Consider the following 11,689-nt stretch of genomic DNA (forward strand, 5'->3'; position numbering starts at 1 on the left):
AACCAGCACTGTTTCTCTACTTCTCCTGCAGTCATCTCCATACTCTACAAACCTCTCTACCTACAGTCAGTGCACATAAGTCTTCTCAATGAAGTAAATTCCCTCCACTTTCCTTAAAGAAGTCGAGTATCAAGAAACTGTCTCACAGTTTACAAACCAGCACACATCTGGGCAATCTGAGTACACAAATGCCAGGTCACACCTCTGCTCCAGGCTCCCCCAGCCAAGCATCAGAGTCAGGGTATAGTGGCCAGGGAAGTCAACTCAAGTGTTCAAGAACCTTGTAGGTGACACTTGAAAAGAGAAGCAAAGTATTCTGTAAGAAAGCAGGAGGGATGTGATTTATTATAAATTATTTTCCTAGAGATTGGGAAAAGAGTACATCAAAGCTGTATATTGTCACCCTGCTTATGTAACATATATGTAGAGTACATCATTCGAAATGCTGGGCTGGATGACTCACAAGCTAGAATCAAGACTGCCAGCAGAAATATCAACAACTTCAGATATGCAGATGATACCACTTTAATGACAGATAGTGAAGAGGAACTAAAGAGCCTCTTGATGAAAGTGAAAGAGGAGAGTGAAAAAGCTGGCTTAAAATTCAACATTCAAAAAACAAAAGTGATGGCATCTGGTCACATCACTACATGGCAAATAGATGGGGAAAAAGTGGAAACAGTGTCAGATTTCATTTTCTTGGGCTCCAAAATCACTGTGGATGGTGACTGCAGCCACAAAATTAAAAGATGCTTGTTCCTTGAAAGAAAAGCTATGGCAAACCTAAACAGTGTATTAAAAAGCAGAGATATCACTTTGCTGACAAAGGTCCATATAGTCAAAGCTATGGTTTCTCCAGTAGTCACGTACGGATGTGAGAGTTGGACCATAAAGAAGGCTGAGCACTGAAGAACTGATGCTTTTGAATTGTGGTGCTGGAGAAGACTCTTGAGAGTCCCTTGGACAACAAGGAGCTCCAATTAGTCAATCCTAAAGGAAATCAATACTGAATATTCATTGGAAGGACTGATGCTGAAGCTGCAACACTTGGGCCACCTGATGAGAAGCGCAGATTCACTGGAAAAGACCCTGATGGTGGGAATGATAGAGGGCAAGAGGAGAAGGGAGTAACAGAGGATGAGATGGTTGGATGGCATCATACACTGAATGGACAAGACTTTGAGCAAACTCAGGGAGACAGTGAGGACAGGGAAGCCTGTCGTGCTGCAGTTCACGCGGTGCGGCAAAGAGTCGGACACCATTTAGTGACTGAACAACAACAAGGAAATTGTCAATAATTATTGTATAAATAAAAATCTAAGCATGGCAATAAAAAATGCCCATACAGAGACTTACCTGGTGGTCCAGTGGTTAAGAAACCACCTTGCCAATGCAAGGGACAGTGGTTTGATCCATGGTCTGGGAAGACCCCATATGCTGCTGGGCAACTAAGTCCATGTACCACAACTAATGAAGCAATTATTGAAGCCCACACACCCTAGAGCCCATGCTCCACAGTAAGAAAAGCCATCGCAGTGAGAAGCCTGCAACTGCAATGAAGACTAGCCCCCACTCTCTGCAACTAGGGAAAGCTCGTGCACAGCAACGAGGACCCAGCACAGCCATAAACAAACAGGAAAAATCATTTTTTAATTGCCCATAAAGAACAACAACAACAAACCAAGAGTCCTCCATCTGGTGGGAATCACATCTGCTTCATATTCTTGGGGAAGGTGAAGGGAGGAACTGGGAGGAGACTTAGCAGAACCTGTGTTCAAGGCCAACTGAACAACTTGGAAGAAGCTCAAAGTCCAGAGGAACAAGGCTTGGTGATGATGAAGACTTTTAAGGAGTTAGTTCCCTAGCTTAAAAAAAGATAAGAAGCCACTGAAGGAAATTAAGCAAAGATGTAGCAGCAACAATTTTGCAGTTTAGGAAGGTCATCCTAGGTGCGGTATCCTTTCCTCAATGTTTCCCAGGCACTGTTTGTGGAGGGAGAAGATGTCACGTACCCTAAACAAGGAATGCTCATGAACAGGGTGCCATATGCTGATGAGGCATTTTCAGTCGGATCAAACTGTATCTTCTCTACAGTGCTTTTCCTGTGCCCTTGTTCTTGCTCCAGTCAACAAACGTTTCTTCTCCCCTTTATTTTTAACCTTCCTTACTCACACATGTTTTATCTACAGTTCTGGTCTCTTCAAGCTTCAGTCTCACATTTCTAATTCTACCACACACTTCCACATGAATAGTCCACCAGCGCCTCAAATGCAATAGATCTAAAACACAACTTATTTTTTTACCCCCACCTACCAACCTGCCCCAAGTTCACTCCTCCTAATCGCCCAGGCTTCACATTTTACCATCGTCTTTTATTCATCCCTCTCTTTTCCCCTCTGTTTATTCCCACATCCAACTAATTGTTTCTTTCTGTCTAATTCACTTCAGCCACGCTTCTCCAATCCTATTGGCACTCCTGGCTTATGTCTTCATTCTCTAACAAAAACTCTTGTAACCTTCCCTTATTAGTCCAGTGGTTTCCTTCCCAATTCAATTCATCCTCTGGATAATTAGATGATAATATATCCTATAATTCAACTCTGATTACGACATTTCCAGGACCAAAAATAACTTAAACCTCATAGCCTACTAACTAAGTTCAAATGTCCTAGACTAGCATTAAAGCCTTCCGTGTTCTAGGCCAAACCTAATTTTCCATCTTTGTGCTTTATTTTCTCTCTATGCCCCCTCATATATGCTCCAGTTGTGTCCTACTCCTGGTCAATCTGATCTGGGAAATATTGGGTACTCAACAAAAGCTGATTTCCTTCCATAAAAGTCTCCTTCCCCATGCCGTCTCAATTTATAGGAAAACATTCCATCATTCTGAATAATTGATTCTCACACAGAAAATTAACATATTCATGGAAAATCCTGTAAAACCTAGAAAACAGACAGGAACCTTGCCAAAGACAAGCAGTATGACTGAGCTGCAATGTCAAAAGAAAAAGGTAGTGACAAGCAGGATGCCATAGAAGTTTCAGAACATTTGAAAAGTTAGAAGCATTACATGTGGGACAATGGATGCTAACAGTCTACCAGAGTCCTTCAAGATGATTCATTGGTCTCATAGAACTTATAATCCCCCGAAGAAGATTCATACATGTGGACTTCATAATGCCAGGTAGTAAAATCTTGCTCCAGCCAAGGTACAAAATGTCTTAGAAGCATTTAAAAAAAGGAGAAATTCTAAGAGATTAAGAAAGCTTCATAAACTACCACGCAACAGAGGCTGTAAGGACTTCAACAAATCTTGAGAAAAAGGTATTCCAGGCAGCAGAAATGGTCTAAAGGAAAGGTAGAGGTGGAAAATGCTACAAGTGTGAGAAATAGGAAACCAACTGATGAACCCTGGGCCCCTAAACTATTACTATTTTGAATGTCTCTAATGACCACTTACACAGTTTTAATGAATTAGGAGTGTATGAGCTATTTGAGCTCAGGGTTTTACTTCAATGAATTCCTGAAAACAGGCAGATGATTATCTGCAAGATGGATTAGTCGTTATTAAACAGGATTTTCACAGCTCTGGTGGACCCTAAGCTGCGTCATAATCCCTGAGTGTGGTGTTGCACTCAGTTTACTCCCAGAGGCTGGCTCTTCGGCATTCCTGCAGTAGTATGAATGAAAAGCTCGAACATCTTGGAATCCCATTGAAGGTGACACGCTTCTACACACACATTGCAATCAAGGAAAAATTATACATACATTTTAAGGACTAGTAACCTTGTAATATAAAGTTTAAAAATGCAAAGTCAAACCATGTAAATGCTTGCATAGTACAAAGAAGTCTACAATTAGAAGAGACTGTAGAGAAAATCTAGATTAACCATGTGACCCAAACTACGTCTATATAGTTATTCCAGGAATTTGGAATCAGGGCTCATTGATTCAGTGTCTCCCTGTGCTTGGCACTGAGGGACACCTACATATCCAGAAACCACTGAACACCCACATATGACTGTGAACACAGCGGGGGAAAGATCTCGCACAGAGAGATCAATGAAGCTAAGAAAGGCAAAGACTAGAGACAGAGGAAGTTTCAGGTTTTCCATTCCTAGTCCCTAATAAGGTCTGTGTGCATTTGACTTCCATCACATTCCAGTCTTTCTTGTTCCTAAAACTAGTTCAAGTTCACCACTGTTACTTGGAACAGAAGCTTAAATGAGGCAATAACCAAAATCCTTCATAAGGTCAATTGGCTGATTTATTACTGAGCTACCTCTTCTATACTTTCTTCTCATTTGTATTTCCTTTAAAAGCCATAACTACGACTTTGGTATATTATAGAGACAAATATGTGAACAAGGATCCAGGACTGTGTTGAGTATTTTTAAAAAGAAAATCCATCATCTCTAGGAAAGAGAAAATGTAGGAATCTTCAAGGTAAAGCCTTGAGGTATCTGCATAGCAATCAGGGATGCTAACAACTGGTAAATTTTTTAAAAACTTTTTATCTTGTATTGGGGTATAGCCCATTAACAATGTGATCATTTCAGTTGAACAGTGAAGGGATTCAGTCATACATATACATGTATCCATTCTCCCCCAAACTCCCCTCTCATCCAAGCTACCACATAACACTGAGCAGAGTTCCCTGTGCTACACAGTAGGTCCTTGTTGATTATCAATTTAAAATATAGCAGTGTGTACATGTCCATCCCGAACTCCCTAACTAGTCCCTTCCCTCAATCTTTCCCCCGGAAACCATAAATTCATTCTCTAAATCTGTGAGTAACAACTGATAATGTAAAGAATTATCTGATTACTCTCCTACCCAAAGCCAATATAATTCTGAATAAACCAGATGAGTAGATCCCATTCAGTCTCCTCTGAGGCATGAGAAAAAGGTCATAACTGAGCACAGGGCATTTCATCTGGAATGCCCCGAGTGACTAGCCACAGTTCTCCCAACCATGCAAAGAGGTCTGGGTGCTCTCCAGTGATATCCCTGACCCAGACCAAATTTCAACACTGAGTACCAAAACATCTTAGGGCCTGCTTTAACTACTGACCCTATGACATAACCAGCACTTTCTACTATTAGATAAGGGGAAGAAAGTAACAGAAGGTTAATAACATGGCACTCTTTTCAGGTGTATACGTCTGTGTAATGGGGCAAGTATCAAGATTTTCCTGAGACAGATCCCGTCTCCCCAAAGCTGGATCCCCACCCAACAGATTTTACTACAAGGAGACCAGTTAAACATGTAGAGCAAGTCAGAGTTGACAATCAGAAGCCTGGACCAATCTAGTGGGTGGCTCTGCAGGTTTATATAAACAAAAACAATCCTGGAGGATCCTGGAGTTGGAAGGGACATAGAGACTTATGCACAAATTCATCATTTTACAGAGAAGGAAGCTAAACATTGAAACCAAATTCATCAAACAAATCCCTAAATACAGTAATACAGGTGAGATGAAAATCCAAGGGACTGTGACCAGATTGTGACAGAACCAAAAAAGATTATTTCCTAAAGTTTCTCTAATGGTTGAAAATTTATTTTTAATTATAAAAGAAATACTGTATTAGAAAAATCTATGAAAACTACTGTTGGGATATTTTTTTGGATATTCTTATTACTTAAGTTTAGCAAAACGGTTTCTGACCAAATGGGTTAACATTTCAGTTAAGGTAATAGACCAAGCACCTTTAAAAGTCAAAAAACTGTGTGTTGATTCAAAAACCTATCTGATGTTGTATATTTGCAGCCTTGGCAGACAGGCAGTTTAGGCACTGTGACAAAACTCTAAATGGCAGAGAGTTGCTTATTTTAATACATATTAAAAAAAAAATCCAGACATTCACGTAGGGCCCTAATAAAAGTCACCAGAAATTAGACTTATATGTCAGCTGGGACCAAAATTAAAAGAATAAATGTTTAAATGGTCCAAATATAAACTTGGTTTTCAAAATTACTGGCAAGGGGCCATAGTACTCTGGATTTCAGTCTTCAAGGGCTGCTTGACCACAAGTATTAAGTCAACACATAACTGAGGGGAAAAAAAACAACATATACTGTCTGGAAGAACAATCTACCCTTTATCTGCAGCACAGTATATTTTAGAAGACCGCCGATAAAATGTGAAGATAGAACCTGTTGTGTCCCCCAAGAAGTGCTAGTAAAGTTACTTTTAAAGTGTAAATTTGTTAAAAATAGGTCTTTTTTAAAAAAACAATATTAATCAGAAGCAAACATGAAATTGATATTATTTAAATTAACACCAATAATCTGCACACACTAAATATTTTTAAAATCGCCTATCCATTTTATAAATTACATGAATCCTAAAGATTATTTTATAGACAAAAGTAACTTAAAAATCTACTTTGCCACCACCACTGCAAATGGAAATAGGAAGCAAAAGACCAGAGGGTGTTGAATATAATCTATACTTAGTAGAGTCAGTTTTCAACTAATTTATAAGTCTTAGGTGTTAGCCATATCTTATTTTGACAGTTTAGATTATTGGTGGCAAAAACAAAAGCAAACTAAAATTTCCGAAGAAATCTCAACTCTGAGAAGTTATATTTTCTGTTCTTCCATTCCAGATAACATTAGGCATCGAGAAGTTTTGATGACTATATACTCATCACAAATATAAAGGTTCCTGCAATTTGACATTTACCTTAAACTCTACATTTGTACTTTCAAGTAATTACTTTTTATAATAATCTTATTCCACATTATTTAGAGAAAACTATCTTTAAAAATCGTCCTGTTAAGACTGCAAAATTACCTCGCTTGATAGCTTGTAGTCCTAAACCAAGTAAGGCAGGAATGGCACCTTTCGATTTTTTATAGCTGTAAACAGCCCAGGGTGAAACTTACAAACCAGACTCCGATGCCCTTTTTTTCCGCTCAAAAACAAAACAAAACTGGTACCTGGAAAACTCGGGATTTTGTTCAGTTTTGGCCTATTAGACACCAGCCGGGCCCGCGGGAGCCTGACCCCGCGGCGAGGGCGGCGGTGCGCTTCTGGGTGCGCCGCTTGTCGCCACGCGCCCGCCGCTCCTGGCGCTGTCCCCCTACTCCCCAGGCTCCCCGGCGCCCCTCCCGGACGCGCGGAGGGAGGCACGGGCCTGGATGGCCGTTCCCACGCGCCCGGGCCCGTTATCTCAGCGGCTGCTGCGCAGGAGTACCCCCCGGCCCCCGACACACACACACCTCCGCGCGGGGCAGGGGACTCCGAGGTGGTCCCCGCCGCGGACCCGCGCCCTCCGGAGCCTGAGGCGGCGTCCCTTCCCCAGCCGCCCTGCCAAGCCCCTCCCTCGGGGGCCCACGTCGGTCCAGAGCCTCCCTCCGGCTCAGGTTCGCTCCCGGGACGGGATAAGGTGTCAGCGACGCTGCCAGACGCCTCCCGTCGGCGGGGGCGAAGCCAGCCCTGACCTCCTTCTATCCGCCTCTCACCACCCGCGCCCCTCTTGGGCTCAGGAGAGGGGGGCTCCCGGCAGGAGGCTGAAGGGGGCGCTGCCGGCGCTCGCAGGGGAGCGGAGGTCGGGGTCACATCTGAACTCGGCAGGGTCCGGGCGTGAGGGCAGACAAGGGGTGGGGGAGCGAGCCCCAACTCACCGGACTGCACTGCTCCCCGGGCCGCAGCCGCGGCCAGGCAGAGGCTGAGGCAGAGGCAGAGCAAAAAGGGGCGCGGGAGGGTCCGCCGCGGGCTCATGGAAGTGCCAGGGAGCCGCCGCCGCCGCCGCCGGCGCCGCTGTCCGAGCCTCCCTCCCTTCCTCCCCGGCTCCGGGCGACGGACGGGGCGGCGGGAGGCATGACGGGAAATTCCTGGGCACGGGCAGCCGAGTCCAAATATGAGCAAAGGAGACGAGCGAGGGAGGACCGCGGAGCTCGCCCGCCGCCGACGGTGCCCGCTGCCCGGGCCTCGGCAGCGGCCAGCTCCCTCCCTTCTCTGAATCCTCCTCCTCCACGGCTGCCGCCCCAAGGCCGCCGGCCGCCGGCCGCCGGCCTCCGAGCGCGACCGGAGGTGCCCTCTGCCAGAAGTCATCCCTTTCCAGTGTTGGGGCCCAAGAGCAGAGCGGAGCACGGGTCCCGCCTAAGACCCCTGAATTAAAAGAGAGAAGAACCATCAAGAGGAGACCCGACAGCTAGCCAGGGACCCGCGGGAAGGCGTCTAAGGAGTTTAAGGAGACTCCTGCGATGCGCCCCAATCAATTGCGAGCTCTGGGAGTAAAGGGATAAAAATATTTGGCAAGTGCTTGAGTGTGGCGGGAGGCTAGAGCATAGCTGTCAGTTATGCACACACTCAGGCGCGCCATCCTACACAGAACGAACAAGCATTATTGATCTAACACACAAAACCAGCCCTCTGCATCCCAGATGAGTGGGACCTTTACACCAGGGTGTGTGTATGGGTGTGTGTGTGTGCCTCGCGCTTCAGTTCAGTTCAGTTCAGTCGCTCAGTCGTGTCAGACTCTGCGACCCCATGAATCGCAGCACGCCAGGCCTCCCTGTCCATCACCAACTCCCGGAATTCACTCAGACTCACGTCCATCGAGTCAGTGATGCCGTCCAGCCATCTCATCCTCTGTCGTCCCCTTCTCTTGCCCACAGTCCCTCCCAGCATCAGAGTCTTTTCTAATGAGTCAACTCTTCGCATGAGGTGGCCAAAGTACTGGAGTCTCAGCTTTAGCATCATTCCTTCCAAAGAAATCCCAGGGCTGATCTTCTTCAGAATGGACTGGTTGGATCTCCTTGCAGTCCAAGGGACTCTCAAGAGTCTTAGCAAGAGTTAAAAACGGGCTCTTCCCAAACTTATATTTGAATACCATATATGGTCTTCAACCTCTTTACACTAGTTTTGTATTTCTTTCAACTTATCTGAAGGGTAGTGTTGAAATTTATTCAAAAGGTACTACCTTTATTCAAAAGTGTCAAGCCCAATGTTTAATAATAGGCCTAAGCCAATAGTGGCTTGACTTTTCTTTGGCACTGATAACTGCCAGCAATCAAGGCCAAATGACCTTAGCTTTACAAGAGGACATAATGATGTCTAATTACTTCTTTTTTTTTTTTTTTACACTGGCACTAATGGGACAGGCCCTGAAGATGTAGGATTATGTAATTATTTATAACCATTGTGATATGCTACAGAAATGATTAACTGATGGAAAATACTTAAGGGGTAAAAGTCAAACAGATTTAGAGGGTGGATTACTCTAACATGACCTAAAGTACAGTAATTTGTACATCACACTATTTGTTTGAAAATGCTATATTTGAAAATTAGAAACTTTATTTCAAAACAAATTCAGTTCTGGCATAGTATTAAGGCCCTGTATGCCAAAAACCAATCCATTGGCAAGTGGTTCCCCTTAAATCATCTGGTACTGAGAAACACCACATCCCATGAATTATTCCTGGAAAATGGGCAGATTTCATCCTTAATGTACTAGCAGTGATAATGATATGAAGGTCAGATAACCTAAGTAAACTAACAGCAAATAAACTGTAAAACAGTATATTAGGGATTTAAAGGACACATGGTATTATTCAATTTAAGTATCTAGAAGTGGGGTATCCGAAGGGGAATATTCAGGAAACTCTTTAAGTTTCCCTCCCTTTCCTCTTTTTTATATATTTTGTATTATATAAGCACTTCTCGTTTCATATTCGCTTTTTTTTTCCCCCACAGCCTGTTAGTGCAGGAGATACAAGAGACATGGGTTTGATCCCTGGATTGGGAATATCACCTGGAGAAGGGAATAGCAACCCTCTCCAGTATTCTTACCGAGAAAATCCCATGTGCAGATGAGCCTGGCAGCTACAATCCATAGGGTCACAAAGTCAGATACAACTGAAGTGACTTAGCACACACCCCCCACAACATGTAGTATAATTCTTTGCCCATAGTTTAAATGTTTGTTTAAAAACAAAAGTAAAATGAGCACATTTTGTAGACTGATGTACAGGAGCTCCCTAAGTGTAGAGAAAAGCTTGTTTCAAGGGATTGTAATAATTTTGTCTATATTTAAAATATTTTAGTTGACCTTAAGCACAAAATTACATAAAATTACAAACAATGCAGTATAACACTGCCTGTTACTGTAAGTGGAGGGTTGATTAATTCTGTCAACTGCTGACTTGACAGAGATATTAGCAGCTGTTCTAAAAGCTTGAATAAATACATTAAAGAGGAAAGGAAAGAACAGAAGTTCCTGAGTGCATAGTAAGTGCCTGTCACTGTGCTAGTTGTTTTACACACAGCATTTTATTTAAATCTTCCAAATATCTTTGAGTTTTTTATTTTTTGTCCCTATTTTACAGATAAGAAGAGGCACAGATAAGTAAATTATGCTATCAGGAAGGGATAAAGTAGTATTGGAATTCAAATCTCATTCCAAAGGCTGCATATACTCTTTCTACTCTTCTAATCTGCCCCATTTTCTCTACATTAGGGGGGAAAAAAAATGAGGTTTTCAAAAACTGTATTCATTGAGTTCTTGTGGTTTTAAGTAACTAGTGTGCACTCAGGTTACCTCAAGTAACAAGGGTAAAGAAAACATGTGGAAATAAGGCCAGAGACTTAACCGGCTTGTCAGGTCATCCTTTGTGAGCCTGGGGTGGGGGCCTGTGCCTTTGATGGGTACCAGAAACAGGAAAGTTACCACCCTCTGGCCACACTCCTATGAGTTTTGTAGTTTAAATCATCTATTTCCCAACAGTTTCTCTGTTACTATAATCTTAATGACAATCACGTTAATATATGATTTTAAACTATGTTTGCTTTTGATATGTGCAGGGCCCTGTGGGGGCTCCTGGGCACAGGCCTTTGTGTCCAGTGTTTCTTTGATTATAGGAAACAGCCTTCATTCACCCTCTGTGACCTTCCCTGAGTTCCAATGGGCACACCCAAGCAGTTTTTAACTAGGGAAGGGAGAGGATAGTTGACCAAGGAGAAACAAACTGTCAAGAGCAGCCTTGGAGCAAGGTCCTGGGTCCCCATCAATACACACAACAATATCTCTGAGCTGTTTTGCAGATACGGAAACCCCCTCCAGGTGGGAAAAGTTGAGGATTAACAATGGTATATTGCCCACAAGCATGTAGACCCCAGACCAGTTGGACCTGAAGGTTGACAATGTGGACTCTACTTAACTCACCACCAACCCATCAGAAGAAGGTCTACGAGCTGATCACACCCTCTTTGCACAATTACTATAAAAACTTACCACAGTCTTCCTCAAATTGGGACACTTGGTTTGAGGGCATAGGCCTGCTGTGTCCCCCTTCACCTGGCAAAGAAATCTGCTTAGTCACTCAGTTGTGTCCGACTCTTTTGTGAGCCCATGGACCGTAGCCCACCAGGCTCCTCTGTCCATTGGATTTTCCAGACAAGAGTACTGGGGTGGGTTGCCCTTTCCTTCTCCAGATTTTCCCGACCCAGGGCTCAAACGTGCATCTCCTGCATGTGTCTCCTACACCGCAGGCAGATTCTTTACCACTGTGCACTCTAGATACTCTTTGTAACCCTCTCCCCAAACTCTGTTTTCGAGATTTGATTCCACACTATGTACAGAGAAGCTGAGCTTTCGGCATCACTTTTAAGACAAAACTCTCAGAGGAGGTAACTGCTTCCTCTATTTATTATGTATATATTACAGGGGTGCCTC

At 43.5% G+C, this 11,689-nt stretch overlaps 1 protein-coding gene across 5 annotated transcripts in view; it reads right to left on the reverse strand.

Annotated features, from left to right (window-relative positions):
* MSRB3 (methionine sulfoxide reductase B3) overlaps positions 1–8,079 on the reverse strand; it is a 179,318-nt gene extending 171,239 nt beyond the window's left edge. For 2 of the 5 annotated variants that reach the window (XR_009736440.1, XM_061416580.1), the window contains exon 1: positions 7,635–8,079. Coding sequence is in view for 1 of the 5 variants with exons in the window: in XM_061416580.1 (XP_061272564.1) it covers positions 7,635–8,064 (430 nt within the window). In the remaining 4 variants the exon portion in view is untranslated. Of the gene's footprint in view, positions 1–6,947; positions 7,064–7,229; positions 7,315–7,634 lie in introns of those variants that run through there. The other 3 variants (XM_061416582.1, XM_061416584.1, XM_061416581.1) reach the window with 3 other exon arrangements.
* Positions 8,080–11,689: the final 3,610 nt, after the last annotated feature.

The sequence above is a fragment of the Bos javanicus genome, chromosome 5 (genome assembly GCF_032452875.1).
Source record: "Bos javanicus breed banteng chromosome 5, ARS-OSU_banteng_1.0, whole genome shotgun sequence".
NCBI lineage: Eukaryota > Metazoa > Chordata > Mammalia > Artiodactyla > Bovidae > Bos > Bos javanicus.